The sequence below is a fragment of the Kogia breviceps genome, chromosome 9 (assembly GCF_026419965.1).
Source record: "Kogia breviceps isolate mKogBre1 chromosome 9, mKogBre1 haplotype 1, whole genome shotgun sequence".
In the NCBI taxonomy this organism is placed as follows: domain Eukaryota; kingdom Metazoa; phylum Chordata; class Mammalia; order Artiodactyla; family Physeteridae; genus Kogia; species Kogia breviceps.
The window spans coordinates 23,407,734-23,431,063 of record NC_081318.1 but is presented as its reverse complement, the minus strand read 5'-3'; the positions used below and the strand labels follow the sequence as shown (position 1 = coordinate 23,431,063).

Sequence of the window (23,330 nt, the reverse complement as noted above, 5' to 3'; positions counted from 1 at the left end):
TTGTGTCAGTCTTCATAATAGTTTTTGGTAACTGAACATGAGGCTAAGCTAAAAACAGTGGAAAAGAAAGTACATCCTAATATGCTCACCCTTCTGTGGCCCTCTCTTTGGCTCAGAAAAACCCAGGGAGCACAGCCTATAGCCGAGCATTCAATGTCAGAAGAAAGCTCTCTCTCCTTCTTGTAATGGTTAAAGGTCAGGGAGGGAATCACTAACAGTGATTCAACATAAAAGAAGGTAATGAGAGCTATCTCCTTAAGAGCCTACATCTGGATTTCCCCAGCTATTATAAGGTCTGAAACATCACTAAGAACCTTGATTTAGACTCTAGGACTTGATTCAACAGAGGCTTTCTTCTAGTCTCCCTCCATCCTAAAAATGTAAGGAAAGTAAAGAAGGTCTTCTAGTTTTATTGGAATTCTGCCATTTGCTCTGTGAATTTAACACACCTCAATAAAAGCATCGCATTTCTCTATTTCCAAATCAATACTGACTATAAGGAGGCAGCCTTGGTGAGTGAGCCCGATCACTCCTGCTTCCCAGTGTCATGAAGGAGGAAGATACGTAACCCCAGAGAAGTCACTGTGTGGTGTATTATTATAAGGGACTAAGATGACAGGAAAGAGATAAACTTAGGATATGCTGGAGACTCAAGATTCTTTTGCTATCTTAATGCCTTACATGTTCAATACTACCCTTCTTCAACCAGAGATCATGGTTAAATCTGGAAGAGAAATGATAACTCCACTCTTAGCCTCTTTCATAACATGAGAAAAAGTACTAAAACCAAAATTCAAGTACAGGAGAACTGTGATGAGACATGGTGAAATGAGCGATAGGCCACAATCTCTCGAATCAACTCAGCTTCTGCTCCCAATCCTATCAGCAACTGCTCTGGTGTCAAGCGCTTTAGCCAAATGTTTAACTTAAGTGTCCCTGGTGATTAAGCCCAAAGAAATGGATTTTTAAACAAACAAACAAACAAACAAACCTCCTTAAAAACTAGAACTATTTTCTGTTTCTGCCTCAGTCCTCCTGGCACTTAATATTTCTGGGTTGTTTTTATATTCATTTACACTTATTTATTTATATTCACTCATTCATTCAAAACTGCCAGTATTTTTGTAGGTTCTATTTTCTGGCTTCTAGTCCCACCATACCAATCTTTCCTATACTTAAAAAAAAATGTTTAAATAATCCAAGTATAGTTGATTTACAATGCTATGTTAGTAATTTATCCCTCCTTGATCCCTTTCCCCTTTGGTAATCATAAGTTTGTTCTCTATGTCTGTGAGTCTGTTTCTGTTTTGTAATTAAGTTCATTTGTGTCATTAGATTCCACACATAGGTGATATCATATGGTATTTGTTTTTCTCTTTCTGACTTACTTAGTATGATAATTCCTAGGTCTATCCATGTTGCTGCAAATGGCATTATTTCATTCCTTTTTATGGCTGCGTAATACTCTATTGAGTATAGATCACATCTTTATCCATTCATCTTTACATGGACATTTAGGTGGCTTCCGTGTCTTGGCTATTGTAAATAGCGGTCCTATGAACTACTGCACTATTGCATGTATTGGGGTGCATGTATCTTTTCGAATTATGGTTTTCTCCAGATATATGCCTAGGAGCCTTCCACTATCCTTTTGAGTAATTTTATGGTCACTATTCCTCAAGCCCCGTAATCCTAGTGGTGCACTGAGAAATGCAGCCCTTTTCATCTGATGTGCATAACGGAGAGTAACCAAGCTCTAACTAATGACTTCAGCAAGAAGACACCCCCATACTGGCCCATTCTAGTGTCAATGCTCCCTATGCATGTCTTTTGACCTTGAGATCCTCATGCAAGTGATGGTCACAGAATAAATACCAAGACAGAAAAATGGGAAATGATGGCAAAATTTCTTCTAGACATAATTAGTGGTATTTGGAAAGCAAGAATGATATTTCAGAATGAAAAATTCCAGCTTTCTTCAAGTTAGCCAACTAAAAATGCCAGGGAATGAATTAATTACCAGTACCATTTGAGAAACAGGCTTGGACTTGCTGAAATGACACTGAACCAGTTTACCCTCCCTGCTAGGATGGCAAACAAAGTAGCATGTTGAGGCAGGAGTAACAGGACCTTAAAACTGAAAGGGAGACTGAGTCATGCATGGAACAGAAGGTTCAACGGCAATACACATGCCAGAGAAAGAGAATTACTAAGAGGAGCTGAGCAATCTCAAATCCTTTCTCTAGCACCTCAACATTACCTCTTACTTCTGTTCATTTCCCACCATTATGGCACAGCCTACTACAGGAGGAGCTGCAAAACTTGTTTAGCAGTAAGAGATCAAGTAGGCCAGGATGGTAAATACCTTATTTTCCCATATCACAGGACAAATATCACAGATATTTTTGCTCAAAGCAATACATTATTTGGATTCATTTTCCTAGCCTCAAGATTTTCCTTACACTATGGAATGTCCATGACTTTTATTTCAGACTTACACTTTGTTTCTACCTGTCATATATTAGCCTGGATGAGGAAATATGAGCTTGGTGGAAACTTATTCCAGAATGTGTGGGTGGTTGCCTTAGAGCTGAAGGAGACATGCTCTAGCTAGTTTTGCAAGTATGTAATGACATTCTGGCAGGTTCTTCTCCAAGAAAAAAGTTAACATTCACTGATCACCTACTATGTACCAGATCGTCTTTAAATTTCCACTTGGTATTTCACAATAACCCTATGAGATAGGTATTATTAACCCTATCTTACAGATAAATAAGCTGCAAAGTAACAGTAAGTGGCAAGATTCAAACCAACAGCCTTGACTCTAAGCCCAGTCCTCCTTTGAGGGTTCTCCCCAGGCTCTCATTCGCTCTAATCTAGAGTCAATATGATCCTGCCCTTCTAATGAACAACACTAGATAAAATAGAGCAAAACAGAAGCAGGGAGAAGCAACTGTTATACTTCTTTCCCCTGAGACAGTTTGTAGGTAGAATACTACTTCTACTGGGAAGATTCATAGTAAAAAAAGATAAAATAGTTTTTTAAAGTCATCCCAATAAATATATGCCTACCTAGTAGAGGGGAAATCCCCTCTTTTGGCAAAATGTGTCATGAAGGCAGTCACATGCTACTTTAAAGTCATACATGTCACTTTATCTATGGCTCAAAGTCAGTTACTTCCGGGACATGAAGTTAGGCCACTTAGTAAACTACAAAAAAACAGCACTCAAAAGATTTGGGATTTTACCATTAACAGAATTATTGAAAACTCTTGGGAATAAGAAAGTAAACCATTTTGGAGAGTGACAAGAAATCAATTCTCAGAAAAAAAAGATTAGCATTTAATTTTCTCTCCCTTTTAAAAACTAGGTCTGGGGGCTTCCCTGGTGGCGCAGTGGTTGAGAATCCGCCTGCCGATGCAGGGGACACGGGTTCGTGCCCCGGTCCAAGAAGATCCCACATGCCGCGGAGTGGCTGGGCCCGTGAGCCATGGCCACTGAGCCTGCGCATCCAGAGCCTGTGCTCCGCAACGGGAGAGGCCACAACAGTGAGAGGCCCGTGTACCACAAAAATAAAATAAAATAAAATAAAATAAAAACTAGGTCTGGCTTTAATTGTAAAAGCATACCATGCTCATGAAAAAAATGCAAATAGCACAGTTACGAAATGAAAAGTTCTAGTTATATATCTTTCCAGAAATTTACTATTCATAATAAAGTAGCTTGCATATATATATCACATATAATAGAACAGCTTTTAAAAGAACAAGTTGGTTCATTTACAACAGCATCAAAAAGAATAAAATACTTAAGCTATAAAATGTTGCTGAAAGAAATTAAAGATACCAATAAATGGAAGAACATCTCATGTTCATGCACTGGAAAGCCTAATATTATTAAAGGTGTCAATACTATACAAAGTGATCAGATTCAATGTAATCCCAGTCAAAAATCCCAATGACATTTTTTTGTGGAAATAGAAAAACCTATCCTAAAATTTATATGAACACAGTTCTCCCAGTTGTGCTGGTATTCACTGTGGTCATGCAGTTACCTTGGCAACGTGTACATTGCTTTTTTAGCTTTTATTGTATAGTCAGTACTATAAATTTTCTGTTTTGAGTTTTGTAACTTTGTAGCATTTTAGATAATGTCGTGTTTGCACTTTGTTGTGTATAGTAAAAGGACTGTGTTGAATAAACCTAGGATTAGAGTGAAAAAAAAAATTCATATGAAATCTCGAAGGACTCCGAATAGCCAAAATACTCTTGAAAAAGAAAAAAGCTGGAGTTCTCAATTTACCAATTTCAAAACTTATTACAAAGCCATAATAATCAAAACAGTATGGGACTGACATAAAGACAGATACATAGACCACTGGGATAGAATAGAGAGCCCAGAAATAAATTACTTACATATATGGTCAAATGATTTTTCAATAAGGGTACCAAGACCATTCAATGAAAAAAGGACAGTGCAGGGAGAAGGGCAAAAGGATGAAGTCAGACCCTTAACATACATCACATACAAAAATGATCTCAAAATGGATCAAAGACATAAATGTAAGACCAAAAACTATAAAACTTTCAGAAGAAAACATAGGGAAAAAGCTTCATATTATACTTTGTAATGATTTCTTAAATGTAACAGCAAAAGCACAGGCAACAAAAATAAAATAGATATGGAGAAATTAGAACCTTGTGCACCATTGGTGGGAATGCAAACTGGTATAGCTGCTATGGAAAACAGTATGGCAGTTCTGCAAAAAAAATTAAACATAGAACTGCCATGTAATCCAGCAATTCCACTTCTCGGTATATATCCAAAAGAACTGAAAGCGGGGTCTTGAAGTGACATTTGTACACTCATGTTCATAGCAGCATTATTCACAATAGCCAAGAGGCAGAATCAAGCAAATGTCCATCAAAGGATGAATGGATAAATAAGATAGGATATATACCTACAATGGAGTGTTATTCAGCCTTTGAAAGGAAGGAAATTCTGATACCTGCTACAACATGAGTGAACCTTAAGGACATTATGCTAAGTCCCTCACAGAAGGACTAAAACTGTATGATTTCACTTATATGAGGTATCTAGAATAGTCAAACTTAGAAAGTAGAATGATGGTTGCTAGCAGCTGGAGGGAGGGAGATATGGGGAGTTGTTTAATAAGTACACTTTCAGTTTTGCAAGATGAAAAAGTTCTGGCGATTAATCCCACAACAATGTGAATGTACTTAACACTACTGAGCAGTTCACTTAAAAATGTTTTTTTAAAAAAGGTTAAGACAGTAAATTTTGCATGTATTTTATCAAAATTAAAAATTAAAAAAAATTTTAAGTGCAAGTTGGGTTATACAAAATTGTTATTTTTTTCCCTTTATAATATATCTTATAAATTTTTCTGTATCACCACATGCATTTTTTTCCCTTCTTCTTTTTCACCATTACCAAGCTCACTGCAACAACTCATTCTTGGGCCTATAAATCGTTCCACAATTGTATGAATATAAGTCATTGCCTAAAATTTAGTCAAAATTCTAAAGACTACATAGAAAAAGGAATATCAGGGGAAGGTAACATACAGTTACAAAATCCAATTTAAGTTGCTGTCATTAATACTATCAAGGACCATAAAAATCTCATAACTTCTGATTCAGTGATTGCATTTTAAGGAAAATAATCAAAAGAAGGAAAAGGCCAGACATTCAATATTATCCATAATACTGAAAAAATGAAAATTAATAGAGGCACTGTCAGGAGATCAATCAACACCTTATAGCTATAAAACTGTAATTAGGAAGACTATGTAGGTATATTTAAAATGTTTATTATGTTTACAGTAAAAAAAAAAAAAAAAACACACCCACACATGTACAACATAACATTTTAACTAAGCTGTAAGCAAGTGGCTAATGCATCCCAGAGAGATGTTTTGGTTGGCCTGAATTAAATTAGAATTTGAATATCTTTAGGCACAGCAAAAATTTCCTAATTCACTGCAGTCCACATCACTCTATAATATTTTACAACCAATGCTTCACCTATTCAGACACCTGCATTCTTGATCCCTGAATACAGATAAGAACTGGGAAGGATTTTAAAAAGATACAGACAGATTTCCTGAAGGGTAGTGGGTTGTTCAATGCACTGTTCTTTTGGAAGAACATCAGGATATGTATAATACATTTGTACACCAAAACTGAGGCAGGGCTTCCCTGGTGGTGCAGTGGTTGAGAATCCGCCTGCCGATGCAGGGGACACGGGTTCGTGCCCCGGTCCAGGAAGATCCCACATGCCACGGAATGGCTGGGCCTGTGAGCCATGGCCGCTGAGCCTGCGCATCCAGAGCCTGTGCTCCGCAACGGGAGAGGCCACAACAGTGAGAGGCCCGTGTACCACAAAACAACAACAACAACAACAAAAAAAACAAAACAAAAAACTGAGGCACACATGTACAGCATGGTGATACTTTCCTCCAGATTGGTCTCCAATGCCAATTTGTGCAATTCAAGGCTAAAGAGACACAAAACTTTGAATTTACAAAGACACACAAAAAAATACTCCTGGGTATATCTATAACTAAGGTGGTATAAGAAACAAAGATATTTTTTCTGCATACCCCTGCTGCTGATCATCACTCACCTAGTGACTTGTTTGTGGAAATCTGTAAGTTGTTTGTGTGTCACTGTGACAGCTCCCACGGTTGTCTCCTTTGGCAAACCTTTCAAGGAATTCTCTAACCATCGACAAAAAGTCTGTACAAAGAAGAGGAAGAAGCGTTTTAAAAGAAGGCAGGGCTTACTCAACTGAGATCCTACAGGTGATAACGAAAACCCACAGGTTTTCCTTAGTAGCATTAGCTCCCCAAACTTGGAAGCAAGTAAAGGACTTAACAGAAGTACTATTTCTGGCCTTCCAAACCACTGGGGGTTGGAACAGCCTACAAAGGCATGCCTAGACTCCCTTCAAGGGGGCAGCAGGCATCATTTCAGACAGAGCCTTTCAACCTTGGAAGTGAAGTCGCTTCTGGATAAAGCTGTTGTTCTGTTTCTGTCATTAAACTTATGTAATATTTTAAAAATTAAACAGCTGCCAGAAACTCTTGAGCTTAGAGATCAAAGGCAATCCAAAGCAAAAGTTCAGGTACCAAAAAGAGCAGGGACAAAAAGTATATAGTAAGTAAACATTTTAAAAAGTGTATACACATAATATGAATCCAGAATCTTAAGGATTTTAAGGTCACCTCTCTCAGTAGGAGTCATATCTAGTCAGTTCCTTTGTGATGCCTGCCTGTTCTGTGGGTTAGAAAATTCTTTTTGTTTTTGCTCACTCTTATTGCTTTTTTAATTTTTTGGCCACACGGCATGCAAGATCTTAGTTCCCTGACCAGGGATGGAACCCATGCCCCTTGCAATGGAAGTGTGGATGGAGTCTTAACCACTGGACCACCAGGGAAGTCCCTCTTGTTGCTCTTTAAAACAATTTACTTACATCTGAGTATAGTCTCTTTATATCTTTCATGTGTACAAAAACTGTTTGCTCCCACTCCCCTTCCTCTTCAAACTTAAAAATCAAAATTCTAGAGACTTCCTCTGGGTTATTTTAATTTGAATTGTTATTCTTTGAAAAAGCTCTAATTTTTCTTCATGCATTTCTTAAGTAGGATGTATGCCTTGGTCACAGTTTTCAGTTGTAAAATAACTTTTTTATACCTAAATTTTTTACATTATGTGTTTTCCCATTGTTAATTTATGAACACAATAGACTAGAGCAAAAGTAAATACTCCACTATAAATGCTTAAAAAGTACTGCATAATTCTCCAAGTGTTGCCCCTTCTGAGTAGAAGACAACATTCTACTCAGACAAAAACAAGCAGAGGCAAACAGCATGAATGAAACCTTAACTGACAAAGCTTTGGCATCCAAACGACCCATGAGTTAACTATAAGTATCCCCCAAAACAAAAACAGTAAGAAACTAAACTATATACGTCAACTAATATTTGACAAAGGAGATGAGAATACCCAATGTAGAAATGACAGCCTTTTCAATAAATAGTGCTGGGATAATTGCATACTCGCATGTAGAAGAAAGAAACTGGACTCATGCCTTTCACCACTCACAAAAAGTAACTCAAAATGGATTAAAGACTAAACGTAAGACCTGAAACCATGAAACTCCCAGAAGAATTCAAAGACCTAAAGCATTCTGACATGGGTCTTGATAATGATTTTTTTTGGCCATGACACCTAAAGCACAACCAGCAAAATAAAAATAAACAAGTGAAACTACATCAATCTAAAAGCTTCTGCACAGCAAAAGAAACCATCAACAAAGTAAAAAGACAACCTAAGGAATGGGAAAAAATATTTGCAAACCATACACCTGATAAGAGGTTAGTATCTAAAATACATAAAGAACCCATACCAGTCTAGCAAAAAGCGAAATAATTCAATTTAAAAATGGGCAAAGGACCTCAATAAATGTTTCTCCAAAGAAGAAATACGAAAGGCCAACAGGTACCTGAAATAAAAGCAAATTAAAACTATAAAGAGGGCTTCCCTGGTGGCGCAGTGGTTGAGAATCCGCCTGCCAATGCAGGGGACACGGGTTCGTGCCCTGGTCCGGGAAGATCCCACATGCTGCGGAGCGGCTGGGCCGTGAGCCGTGGCCACTGAGCCTGCGTGTCCGGAGCCTGTGCTCCGCAACGGGAGAGGCCACAACAGTGAGAGGCCCGCGTACCACAAAAATAATAATAATAATAAAAAAATTAAAAAAAAAAAAACTATAAAGAGATATCATCTTAACACCTGTTAGAATGGTCATGATAAAAAAGATAAGAGATAACAAGTGCTGGCATGGGTATGGAGAAAAGAGAACTCTTGTACACTGTTGGTAGGATTGTAAATTGATACCACCACTATGGAAAACAGTTTGGAGGATCCTCAAAAAATTAAATATATATACCATATGATCCAGCAATTCTACTGGGATATATCCAAGGGAAACAAAAACACTAACTTGAAAAGATATCTACACCCCATGTTCACAGGAGCATTATATACAGTAGCCAAGACATGGAAACAACCTAAGTGTCCATGGATGGATGAATGGATAAAGAAGTTGCAGTATGTGGTACACACAATGGATATTATTATTCAACCATAAAAAACGAGGAAATCCTGGGCTTCCCTGGTGGCTCAGTGGTTAAGAATCCACTTGCCAATGCAGAGGACATGGGTTCGAGCCCTGATCCGGGAAGATCCCACATGCCACAGAGCAACTAAGCCCATGCACCACAACTACTGAGCCTGTGCTTTAGAGCCTGCGAGCCACAACTTACTGAAGCCTGTGAGCCTAGAGACTGTGCTCCACGACAAGAGAAGCCACTGCAATGAGAAGCCTGCGCACCACAACAAAGAATAGCCCCCGCTCACTGCAGCTAGAGAAAGTCCACATGCAGCAACGAAGAGGCAACGTAGCCAAAATAAATAAAAAATTAATTTTTTAAAAAAATTAGGAAATCCTACCATTTCTGACAAAATGGATGACCTTAAAGGCATTATAGTAAGCAAAATAAGTTAGACAGAGAAAGACAAATACTGTGTGATCTCACTTATATGTGGAATCTAGAAAAACAAAACAAAACTCATAGAAAAAGAAATCAGACTTGTGTTTACCAGAGGCAAAAAGTGCGGGGAGAGAAACTGGAGGCAATGGTCAAAAGGTCAAACTTCCAGTTATAAGATAAATAAGAACAAGTTAAGTAAGTAAATCCTATGAGTTTTCAACAACAGGAGAAAATTTTTTTCCTTCTTTTCTTTTTATTGTGTCCACAGGAGAAGATGAATGTTAGCTGAACCTACTGTGGTAACCACTTCACAATATATGTAAATCAAACCATTATGCTGTATGTCTTAAACTTACACACTGATGTAGATCAATTATTTCTCAAAATATTCAAGTCAAGAGACAAAGCTGGTACGTCATCTTCTACTGAAGAATCTGTGTTGAACTTTGAAAATGTATGATTGAGAATGTGCTCAACAATGTTAATTTTCTTCAGACTTATATCCTTAGTTACTATTTCAATCAGTTTACAGCATACAGACAACCTAAATTTATGTAAGAGTTCCTATACAAAAACTCAGTTTTAACAGACCTACTAGAGCATGGACTTGAGGATATGGGGAGGGGGAAGGGTAAGCTGTGACGATGTGAGAGAGTGGCAGGGACATATACACACTACCAAATGTAAATTAGATAGCTAGTGGGAAGCTGCAGCATAGCACAGGGAGTTCACCTCTGTGCTTTGTGACCACCTAGAGGGGTGGGATAGGGAGGGTGACAAAAGAGGGAAGAGTTATGGGAACATATGTATATGTATAACTGATTCACTTTGTTGTAAAGGAGAAACTAACATACTATTGTAAAACAGTTATACTCAAATAAAGATGTTAAAAATATATAAATAAATGCAAAGTCAACCCTAAAAAAAAACCTCAGTTTTAAGTTGGTGTCTATAGAAAACCACTTTAAAAAAAATTTTTTTATTTTACATTGGAGTATAGTTGATTAACAACGTTGTGTTAGTTTCAGGTGTACAGCAAAGTGATTCAGTTATACATATACATGTATCTATTCTTTTTCAAATTCTTTTCCAATTTAGGTTATTACAGAATATTGAGTAGAGTTCCCTGTGCTATACAGTAGGTCCTTGTTCGTTATCTATTTTAACAATCACTTTAAAATTATTTAGCAATTCAGTGGGTACACAGTAAACTGAAGAGCACAGGGCTACTTGGTTTCTGTTCCTGTCCCAAATTGCTAATCTTATTTTCTTCTTTAGCCCTTACCTGTATGCTTACAAATCCAAAATTTTTTGTAAGGTTAAATGTACATAATAAGTTTTTTGTTACCTGGAAACCAAGTATATTTATTTAAAAGTAAGAGTATGGAAATTTTATTTCTCTTATCAATAACATTTGGAATAAACTTGTTGGTCCCCAGGGGTTCACAGAATACTTTTTAGAAAAACAAAAAATACTACTGTATTAGATTGAAATGGAACAGGAGTCGTGAAGAGCCAGCAAGGGAACTACAGGTACTATTCATTCCTGAAGCACTTGAGCTAATGGAACAACTGCAGAGCTATTTGATGAAACCAAAGTCACACAGAAGCCTCACAGAGTTTGATGAGTAAGAATTAAGGTTCATGGAGGGGACTTCCCTGGTGGTGCTGTGGTTAAGACTCCACGCTCCCAATGCAGGGGGCCCGGGTTCTATCCCTGGTCAGGGAACTAGATCCCACATGCATACCGCAACCAAGAGTTTGCATGCTGCAACTAAGGAGCCCGTCTGCCACAACTAAGACCTGGAGCAACCAAATAAATAATTAAAAAAAAAAAAAAAAGTTAAGGTTCATGGGGCTGTTTCTGAAGTAGAAACCTAGAGAAAATGTTAGAAATCCATTACACATCTACCATCTACCCTACATGTGACTGTTTTTCATCTGAGCGAGCTAACGATCAAGTAATGCATATGCCTAAGACAATTTTCACTAATCATTGAATTTTGGAGATGAACACACAAATCCAAGACTAGGCAGAACTTTTGCCTCAGTAACATTAGGGTCTAAGAGTGAAAGTGTACTCTTTTTTTGTGAAACTGCTGAAATTGAGGCTAAGAACTGCAATCAGTGATATAAAATAGGAGATAACATTAAGATGTACATGGACTTAAAAGTTATAAGATACTTATGTATCTGGATTTCTGTGGTTCAATCAAGTCAGCTCACGTTAGGTCCAACTGTGTACTTTTCTGAACTGCCTTCTATATTAATATTACAAATTATAAACCTCATTAAAAAAAAATTTACAGGCTATACACTACATGCTACCATTATGCTCAAAACTTTCATGTAGTACACACAACCTGATTTATAATCATGTGGCCCGGTACTAAAATTAGTTGGACATTACTGGATAGCCTAAAAAAAAACTTGCATGCTCAGGTGATAAAGAACCTGGTTCAAGAATTGAAACAGGATATAAATAAATCCAAAGGGGGAAACAAATCCAGCTACAGATTGTAGGCTAGTTTTATATGCATATGCCTCCAAATGCTCTGGCTAGATTTATTACCAAGGAACCATATAGTGCTATTTAAGGAACCTGAAATGAATTAACACTTCTTGAATAACCTGTAATATGGGCATCTCTCACAAGTGAACAAATTTCCCACTGGCCAGCCACATAGCTGAATTCAATACTTAGTATTCACTTTTGGTAATAAATAAACCCTATGACAGTGACACAAACATATTTTCAAGAACCCTTCTATAGGCCCTTTCATTTAACAATTAAACTTAGCAATATACCTAAATCAGGTTCCACGAACATACAACAGGACTGGTTTCAAAATTATAGTCAGAAAAAAAAAAAAAAGTTATAGTCAGCCTCTCAAGGAACTGTTTAGGACTTGTTAGGGTTAGGGACTAACCCTAACCCTAACCCTTTAAAAAGATTATGAAAACAATCTTACCGGTCTGTCAACCTGCATGATCTCCCAGAGCACTTCAGCCACATCTGGTAGGGTGTATGGGGGGAGACAGAAGCAGCACGTGTGAAGCAGCTGGCTTACAAGTTGCTGTCCAAGCTGGTTCATCACCTGTCCAATCAGTTCTTTCCGTAATTCAAAGTCTTCTTCATGCTGTAAGAAAACAGGAACAGGAAAATTCTAATTTCAACTTTCCAAAGAGCAAGTACTGTTTCCCCTTTAGTCTAGTAATCTCTCTTTCCCGGGGAAGAAAGTATATATAACAGCTGGATTCACAAGGTCCACTAAATGTTCTGTCACCAGGAAGAAAATATTAAGAGTTTAGTTTCATGGAATGGGCATGGGCTTCAGATGAGATTAACCTTAAACATCAGGGTTTTTTAAGTTTTGTTTTTTTTTAAAATAAATTTATTTATTTTATTTTTGCATTGGGTCTTCATTGCTGCATGAGGGCTTTCTCTAGTTGCACAGCAAGCGGGGTCTTCTCTTTGTTGTGGTGTGCAGGCTTCTCATTGCGGTGGCTTCTCTTGCTGTGGAGCACGGGCTCTAGGCGCGCAGGCCTCAGTAGTTGTGGCACTCGGGCTCTAGAGCGAAGGCTCAGTAGTTGTGGCGCACGGGCTTACTTGCTCCGCGGCATGTGGGATCTTCCCAGACCAGGGCTCGAACCCGTGTCCCCTGCATTGGCAGGCGGATTCTTAACCACTGCGCCACCAGGAAAGCCCAACCCTTAGGTTTTTCATGAATAGAACACAGAAGAGAAACAATGGTTAGAGATTAAGGGTAGCAATTTTCTTAACCTTTTGTTTCTGTTAAAAAATAAAGTATCTGTATTTCCTTTTTTAAAAAGCAACTGAAAAAGACTTCTATCAGATATCTAATCTCTATCAAAAAAAACCTTACTTTCTTCCTTCTTAGTCTTTGAATATACATATTTCTAATATGTTGAAAAAAACAAAACTTTTAAATGGCCTTTCACTTCTAGTTATTTTATTTTCCTTCTCTCTTTTTACTGTCAAAATTCTTCAGTAATTAGCCTAGTCACATACTTAATTCTTCACTGCTCTCCCTTACCTTCAATTCTACTCCACATCTAGTCAAACCTACCTTTGAAAATTTTGTGAACCACTTTACTACTCCAGCCAAAAAGGTCTCTTAAGTGTCCACTAGTATACTTAGTACTATCCTGACTTTCTCTGATTATGATTTATACCCCAGTTAGATTTTCCTCCCCTCTCCAATCCATCCAAATGGCTCCACTGAGGTCCTTCCTCTTCCAGAAAGTTATCCCAACCTACTTCTTTCCAAAGAGTTTTCCCTCCTCTGGTCTCATAGGAATCATGACTTTTATCACTTATCTGACTATCAAATACTGTCTTGTTACTGTTGTTTAATTCTTTATAACCGTATCTGTTTCCCTCTTCAATTAGACATCAAATGGCTTGGGAGCAGAGATAATTTCAGACTAGTTGATACAGCTTACAACACTTAGTACAGGTTGTCTTAAATCTACTAGTTGATATTTTGGTTACTGAATATCCACTATGGAATATGCCTACCAACACAGATCAAATAAGGAGATGCTGGTTTTCCCCTAAGGAATGAGAAAGAGATATGAGAGCTACAAACAATGAGCTACAAAGTAGAAAGACTACATTGTTTATACTTACATCATTGGCTACCCCTGTGTGGATGAGGTCTCGTAGGAACCTCATGACACTACAGTTGGCATCCCGGTGGTCCAGGGTAGTAGAGGCAATGGCCCATTGTAAGATAGGGATGACAACCTGGCTCCTCAGCAAGGTAACAGGGCTACGCTGAATAAACCTGGTGTGGAAAGAGAAGCTAGGTAAAAATGATAGGATTAGGCTACAAAAGCAGCCAGTGTAAAAGGCAAAGCTATGGAGACAGGAAAAAGATCAGTGATTGTTAGGGATTGAGGGAGTGGAGGGTAGGGGGATGAATAGGTGAAGCACACAGGATTTTTAGGGTAGTAAAACTATTCTGTATGATACTATAATGGTGGATATATGTCATTATGTCATTACACATTTGTCCAAACCCATACAAAGAACACCATCAAGACAGAACCCTAATGTAAACTATGGACTTTAACAATGACGTGTCAATGGAGGTTCATCAATTCTAACAAATGGACCACTCTGGTGGGGGATGTTGATAGTAAGGGAGGCTGTGGGGAAGGAGGGGGGAAGCTAGGGGTATATGGGAACTCTATACTTCCCACTCAGTTTTCTCAGATCCTCTAATGTTTACAGAGAATATCCAAGAAAAAGATAAAATATTGTTCCAAATTTATTTTACCAGGCAACTATTTGTGCAAAGAGCATCTTTAGAGATTGATTTTTCAAGGAACACACCGGGAAAACAGGTTGACAACCCACCCAACAATTTTCTCATACCAACACACACACACACACACACACACACACACACACACACACACACACACACACAGAAAAAAAAAAGGGGGGGGGTTTTCTAACTTGTCCAAAAATTAACAAAAAAACCCAGTGTTAATTACTAACTGATCTGGTTCAAATTCCTGAGCTAAGGACTAAGAATGAATACAAATGTCAGTGTTACTAGTAAAAGGAATTTAAGCAACAAGTGGGGTGGCTGGCTAGGGGTAGAGGTGGGAAGTACATCCCAGATAACTTCTAAGGCACCTTAAAAGCCTAAGGATTTTTTATTCTGAGATATGATTATATCTAAAGGATGCTAAGCTTCTCAAGGAAAAAGTTTAAGTAAAGCATGACATCATAGTTCCATAAAATATTAAAACTACATGGGATTCTACAGACTGTCTAGTCAAATATTCTTGCAAAGCTCATTTTTATTGCCTTGGGCATGTTCCCTCCTTCATGCAAGGAAATCAGTTATTTTCCACTGCTCTCATCCAACTCTTCTTCATTTATGGGAATATTCTGGTTCACGATTTAACTTTGGGTTATGAACCACTAATCTACCTACTCCTCTTACCTCATTTTACAGAGAAGGAAACAGTTAACTGTTAGGTGACAAGATCAAGCAGTGATGAGGATGAGCAATAAAAAAAAAAAGGGTTGCTCTTCAGAAGGACTGACCTGGTGGCTAGCCTGAATAGGTCGTCCACAGTGTCAGGGTGATTCTGGAGCCCATTCTGCTGTTCTAAGAGCTGAAAGGTGGGCATGCACAGTGCCTAGAAAAGAAGTGATTTTAAAACAAATGTTTGTAAATTAATGTCATGGGATTCAGACTTGCTAAATATCATAACATATACAAAGAGAACAAAGAGAGGAAGAACAGATAAGTAAGAAAAGAAAAAGACTTTGATGAGAGATCAAGAAAGGGAAGATATAAATCTTTCTCAGTTGACAAAAACAGTCTTCACATATGAAGTCCACATTTCAGAAAGGGTTGAGGGTACAGATTTCTGTTGATGAAACTGGGTAGATGTCACCTCAAATTTTTAGAAGTTTCTGAAAGTGAAGACTGTGCTTATGTACTAGATATGGTCTGGTCCACTAAGGGAGTAGTTGATGTTTTAATAATAATAACTATGAAATGTCAATTTAAAAGGGAAAGACATCTTGGGAAAAGGAGCATTATGATTTAACTCCCTAATATATTTCCCCACCCTGTGAACAGGAGAGGGTAAAAGCAGTATATCAGGAGACTTTTCCAACGCCTGCTATTTACCCTAAGACCATCCCTCCTAAGTAAACTAGTTCACTGGCTGTTCCAGGCAAGAAATTAAAAACAGAATCATGCTTGAGCTTAGAGGTCCTTTATTTTAATTCCACTTGTCCACCTTCCCACCCTCCAAAAAAATCCTATCTCTGGATAGCATAAATCAGACAGTAATAACTGTAATGACCAGTACATTTGTGTGGTCAATCTCTTTCTCATTCTCCCAAGCAGGCCTGTCCAGAGAACAACTAGGAAGTTCTACCTCCCTGTTATTAGGACATCATCATGCCTGGGAAGGAAATATGAAGAAGCAGCAGAATTAAAGACATGGTGAAGAACACACTGCTAGGCCTTTAGACCCTCCAAGAAAACATACCTGGAGCATGTCTAGTAGTCCCTGCCGACAGCCCTCTTCCATGCCATACTCATCCACAAGGATACTACCAAGGTACAGGAAACAGGAATGCTGATGTACATGGTAAACATTCACCATCTGCCAAGGGAAAACCCAAGTAGTTCAATTCTTTACCCCTCAAAAAGTATCAGCTTAGGACTTCCCTGGTGGCGCAGCGGTTAAGAATCCGCTTGCCAGTGCAGGGGACATGGTTCGAGCCCTGGTCTGGGAAGATCCCACATGCCGCGGAGCAACTAAGCCCGTGCTCCACAACTACTGAGCCTGTGCTCTAGAGTCCGCAAGCCACAACTACTGAAGCCCGCGTGCCTAGAGCCTGTGCTCCACAACAAGAGAAGCCACCGCAATGAGAAGCCCACGCACTGCAACGAAGGCCCAACGTAGCCAAAAATAAAAATTAATTAATTAATTTTTTAATTTTTATTTATTTATTTTTTTTGTGGTACGTGGGCCTCCCGCTGCTGTGGCCTCTCCCGTTGCGGAGCACAGGCTCCGGACATGCAGGCTCAGCAGCCATGGCTCATGGGCCCAGCTGCGCCGCAGCACGTGGGATCTTCCCAGACCAGGGCACGAACCCGTGTCCCCTGCATCAGCAGGTGGACTCTCAACCACTGGGCCACCAGGGAAGCCCTAATTAATTAATTTTTTTAAAAAAGTATCAGCTTAGGTAGCTGTCTGGAGGAAGAAATTCTGAGATAGACTGGTCTCTTTAAGACAACATAGTAAAGCTTGTTGGCAACATTTTCTAAAACATAGGGCTCAATTCCTCAATTATTTTCAAGTACTCTATTTAGAGTTCTTTCAAGCCTTTGACCTTTTTTTATCTTTCCAAAACAATGTTGTAGGAGAGTTGTATAATATTTACTTCAAGCTGGAACCATTAAAGAGTTATTATCCAAGGCTTGTGTAATATTTACAAAACCGTAACAATATACCTTAATTTTCCAACATACTAGTTGCTCTTATTTGCATCAAAGATAATTCTTTTTTTAAAAAACAACCACAGCAGGAACAAAATATCCAATGCCCCTCATATTACAGGAGACTCTCTGAAAGCATCGTTTAAATTGGCTTCTAAATCCCTCTATTTAATCGTCTGAGTAAAAACAGCATTTCCAATCAAGATATCTGAATCTCTACAGAATAAATATTTTAATACAATATAAATATTTAAATTATTTGATTAGGATTTTTACCCTACTATCCTCCAAAAATTACAAGGCCACCGTACATTTATCTATTTAAAATGCCATCACACGGGAATTCCCTAGCAGTCCAGTGGTTAGAACTTTCACTGCCATGGGTCCAGGGTTCGATCCCCGGTTGGGAAACTAAGATCCCACAAGCTGCGTGGTATAGCAAAAGGGAAAAAAAAAGCCCATGCAACACGTATGTATTCATCTTATTATATAAATTCAATTGTTTGAGCTTGGTGGGAGCGGAAGGGTAGAGTAACTGGCGCTTATCAGCATATACCATGAAAAGAACACGAGATGGGAGCTATGAATCTGTTCAGTGTTATATACTCAAAACTATATGCTGTACTTAACGAATGATATAAGTTACGGGTTGGCAAACTTTTTCTTAAAGGGCCAGATGGTAAAAGTTTTAGGCTCTGCCAGCCTTACAATCTTTTGACTACTTAACTTTGCCACTGTAGCACAAAAATGGCCAATAAGCAATAATCAGATGAATAAGCATGACTATCTCTCAGTAAAACTTTATTTACAAAAACACATGGCAGGCCCACTGGCTGTAGTTTACTGACCTCGAATTTATGAGATTTTTGTCACATAAGATGCTACCCTATGCTACTGGAATAAAAGAATAACATAAAAGTCATGAAGGTATCCTCCCATAGCAAAGGGGAGTTAAATCACATTGTACTGGACCCAGAAAGTATCGCACTGAAGGGGACACTTGACCAGAGGTGGACACAGCCTAAATGCAAACATATACTGTTGTACTCAGGGTACAGTAAATACAGAAAATCACTAAAAATTAAAACTCTGTTAAAATATTTACCTGTACAAACGTTAATCAAATCTACAATTTAAGGAGGCATGGTCATGTAAGTGCCAACTGACACTGCAACAGCATGACCCTGGCTCAGGGTAAGAGCTTCCTTAAGAGTGAGGCAGAACTTGAGGGGGCATTCACTGTCAGAGTCAGCCTGATAGATGCCCTGCCCAGGTGGAGAAGGGTCACTTCAGGTTGGCTGGCTGGGGTCTAGCCTGAAGCCCTGTGGTAGTTCTCACAGCATGAGTGCAAAATTTGAGAAGGTACTTGCTCAGAGTCCTGCAAATGCAGGACTGGCACTTTGCCTCACCTCCATCAATTTTGTGCCCATGGCACCTCACTTGCCTAAATCTAGTTCCGGACCTGCTATAAGGTTAACATCAACATAAATTACTTAGTGAGTTAAGTCACTAGTCATAGGTGTCTCATACAGAATATTCTAGACATGAATATGATCTCAGAGAGCCATGCACAGTGAGGCACACCATCATAATTACATACCAATCTTGGTGATTGAAAGAGTCAAATTTATTTCTCAACAAATAAGAGACTTATGTAAATAACTAACTATGGTGAAGAAAGAAGAAAATCTCTTTGGGTCAGAAATAGCAAAGTTTGACTTGCCACATTTTTAAAAAGGAAATTAATATAAAATGCTTAACACGGGTATATAAGAGCTGAGCATTAAAGTCATTCCCATTTCTGAATTCCACACTGAAATGGGCTGCTATTTAGACTATCACTATACAGAACAGATTACAGGCTATTTGCCTTATAAATAACATACCTACCACAGGCACTACTTATCTCTTTCAAATATATTTTAGTTTGTATTTAAGAAATACAAAAATGTTTCATTTCATCAGCAGAGTTTTTGTTCTAAAAGGTTCCTATTTCAAAATTCTGTATACTCTACATTTTCCCTCTTGTAGAGAACTCACCTGTGTGACTAGTGGCTGCAGCAGGGCTGCAGATCCTTTTCCTACACAGCGAACAGCAAAACGGAGGCACCTGCAACAACGTTCTACAATCCGATTATCAGCCCGGTGCTTATTTAGAGTCTCAGATAAAACTGGCCATATCTGAGTCAAAAGTGAAAAGAGCACAGAAAGAAAATGAACAACTAAGTGCTGAAAAAAATGCTCCCAAATTGGTAACAACTTATTTGGCTTTTAAATAATTTGGAAAAATCTTTCTTTATAGGAACACACATGGCCTGATTCTGGTCAGTGGGTGTGTGTATATGTGCTGAGGTTCAATACACTACCCATCACTGAGACAACCACTTCTTAACAGAAGCACAATGACTCTTTACAACACAAGAGGAGCATGTCTAACTTTACAAAAAGACAAAGATACATATTTTCCTAAATTCTGGACTTCCTGATTTAGGATGGGAAGAAGCAGAATGAATTATAGAGGAAGAGATATTTAAAGACAGTTCCAAGAAGTTGGAAGACCTTGAACAAAAGGACTAGAGCTAAGGAAATGGCAAGATTTGATACCACTGAACACTTAAGGATATTTGGTGTTTCCCCCCTGAAGTCTGAAAAGCACTTCTCAAAACATGCCCTCTGATCCTCACGTTACCCTCAGTTTTTAAAAAAAGTACAAAGGAAGTACATTATCAGAGGAAACTAACTACGATGGTTAATTGGCTTTGTCAAAAACATTTTGCCGGTAATGATCATGCCTCCCAGCAACAATAAGATTCACACAGTTAATCTCTCCCTACTTTGGCCTTTCAGTGCATTTCCCCACAGCCTGTTTTCTTACCAAATCTAAAATCAAAAATATTTATCTGGATGTTTCTGTTCCTCTTTTCATTGATATTTAAAGCATATCAACAAATTGAATCTTCCTGTGAACCTAGAAGACAGTACCTTCTCACTTTAGTTACCCAGAGCCTTAGAAGGAAAAAGGAAGATCCACAGGGATACATTAGCACTTACTTCCTGTATGACTTTTTGGCACGGATGAGTCTGTCCATTTTCCACAATGGGATTGGTGTGTCTGGGGAAAGACAATGGCCCAAATTAGCGAAAGAAGAGCAATTTCATCAAGGACCCAGGGCCCTAATCCCTGTTAGTTTACTTAGTTAGTATCATTCTCACCAATTAAAGAAAACCAGAGTATTTTTAAGACTCAATACCTTTTCCTCCCACTCTGTTCAAACACAAGCACAGTTTAAATCATCCCATCAATTTTTTCTCACCTTTAAGCCTCTTCTACTGTAACATGTAAATTCAATCCAACTCTGGCTACATGGGCTGTGGGTGTGGGGTGCTACAACTATCCTTTCCATCTTTTTTCCCTTTATAAACCTGAATATGTAGTTTCTTCCAAACTAATAAATATATTCAGATTGTCTGAATCCACTATGAGAAACCAAGTACTGCTTCATTCCCAGCATTAAAAGGCAAAAGCATTAGGAACCCTGGTCTACCAAAGACATTTCTCATGGTTCTAGTCTAAATCCAATGATACACAACATGGGCCCACCCACAGTACATCCAATCCAGCTATTTGTCTAGTTCTAGAATCCACTAATTTGAAGGAAAGCAGGAAAAAAACAAAACAAAACAAAAAAACACACTACGATTAGCTACCTACCTCTTTAAAGGAACAAAATTCTTTAATTTTAAAAAGCTCAATAGCAACTCAATAATAATCTAATTTTTTTAAAATCAGGGCATGTCCACCTTTTGCAGATTTTCCTTCATTTATTGTGAAATAGGAGTTATTGTCAATAGGCTCTCAGAATGGTATGCAACAGGGCTCCCCTAATTATATAAGGAAAGCATTATACCAACTCAGAAAAAGATACTTGTAGACAAGAACTAACAAGCTAAAACAACACCTCAGTTTTAATTTCTTCCACATAGATTTTTATGCAACTATTAATTGATATTCCAGTTATACCTACAGGACTTGCAAATGATATTATGCAACTAATTATATTATGCAACTAAGAAAGGATCACTCTTTGAACACTGTCACTCTAATGCTGTTTTAATCATTACGCTCCTCTTGACTTCAAAGAAAGTTTAATTTCACCTGGTTATTGAAGAGGCTTCACTATTTTTTTGCACCCATACACTATATAGCAGTGACTCTAAAGTGTAGTCCTTGGAATAAAAAGCAACAGCATCTGGGAACTTATTAGAAATGTAAATTCTTGGGTCCTATCCAAGATCCAATCCATCAGAAACTCTGGGAATGGGACCCAGCAATCTGTTGCCTTGGTAATTTAAGTACTACAGGCAACTTTGATGCATGTTAAAGTTTGAGAATCACTGATCTAGAGACCTAGAGAATTAATTACATTTTAAAGGGTCTTTTGACAAAGGTCTACCAAAAATAAATTCTTAGAATTTGCCTTTGTAATTGTAACAGGACTAAATTAGTCTCCTGACAGAGGGAGTTTATAGGAGGTACTCGGAAGTTGGAGGAAAAAACACTTCCTTACTTCAATACATAATGGTCTCACTTGAGCTTTTAACCCAGGGCAGGAGCCTGACATCTCGCTTCTTACCTAAATATCACTGCAAGGCGATCTAAGAACACAGTGGGATCTGAGGATATGCCATTGCTGGGCTCCTGAGACAACAGCTGAAGAGATAGACATTAACACCCAGTCATTACACATACAAACCTACAGCAAACAATGCAATATATACCCTTGTACATCAACCTCTGTCTCAATCTCTGATTATTTCCTTATAACAGATTCCTGAAAGTTACTCAAAATGGTAAAAACTTTTAAATTCATATTAGCAAATTATTTTCCTCCATCTTACTGCATCCTGGCCAGGAATGCATATTAACTTTTACTATATGATCATTGTGGAGTGGAAAACAGTATCATTTAATTTTTTTCCCATTTACTTTTATAATGATTAGGATATTATAGACATTATACATTATAATATAGATTATATGTATTATACTATATAATATATATTTATATTATACTTTTATAATATAAAGCTTCAAAATTATTATAGCTTTATAATATATTTTAAGAGGTAAGGCAAGTTGCCACCCCTTACTCTTCTTTCCTAAAATTTCTTAGAGGGCTTCCCTGGTGGCGCAGTGGTTGAGAATCCGCCTGCCGATGCAGGAGACATGGGTTCGTGCCCTGGTCCGGGAAGATCCCACATGCCGCGGAGCAACTAAGCCCGTGAGCCATGGCCGCTAGGCCTGCGCGTCCGGAGCCTGTGCTCCGCAACGGGAGAGGCCACAACAGTGAGAGGCCCGCATACCGCAAAAAAAAAAAAAAAAAAAAAAAAAAAATTTCTTAGATACTTCTACCAGCATATTATTAGAGATAAACTTTAGAGTCACTTTGTCAAGTTATCCTAAAAATCCCACTGGTATGTTCATTGCTATTGTACCATAACAGTAAATTGAGAAGGGCGGACATTTTTACAACACTCTTCAAGGAAACATGGTAGGTTATGGTTTTGGTTGTTAACTTGAATGGTGTTTTTCCCACTGTCATCTTGTAAATGGTATTTCTGATACAGTGAAAATCTACTAATTTTGGAATACTTATTTCATATATATAGCTACTTTGATAAACTTATTAATTTTAATAACTTCTCAGTTCATTCTCTTGGCTTTTCTGGTTAGATAAAAGACCACC

At 38.1% G+C, this 23,330-nt stretch overlaps 1 protein-coding gene across 2 annotated transcripts in view; it reads right to left on the bottom strand.

Annotated features, from left to right (window-relative positions):
* TNPO3 (transportin 3) overlaps positions 1-23,330 on the bottom strand; it is an 83,633-nt gene that overhangs the window by 4,154 nt on the left and 56,149 nt on the right. For both annotated transcript variants that reach the window (XM_059074429.2, XM_067042212.1), the window contains 8 exons: positions 22,218-22,294; positions 20,635-20,695; positions 19,624-19,764; positions 16,628-16,744; positions 15,666-15,760; positions 14,232-14,388; positions 12,550-12,717; positions 6,649-6,761 (listed from right to left, as the gene is read on the bottom strand). In XM_059074429.2, coding sequence (XP_058930412.1) covers positions 6,649-6,761; positions 12,550-12,717; positions 14,232-14,388; positions 15,666-15,760; positions 16,628-16,744; positions 19,624-19,764; positions 20,635-20,695; positions 22,218-22,294 — 929 coding nt within the window. The remainder of the gene's footprint in view (positions 1-6,648; positions 6,762-12,549; positions 12,718-14,231; positions 14,389-15,665; positions 15,761-16,627; positions 16,745-19,623; positions 19,765-20,634; positions 20,696-22,217; positions 22,295-23,330) is intronic.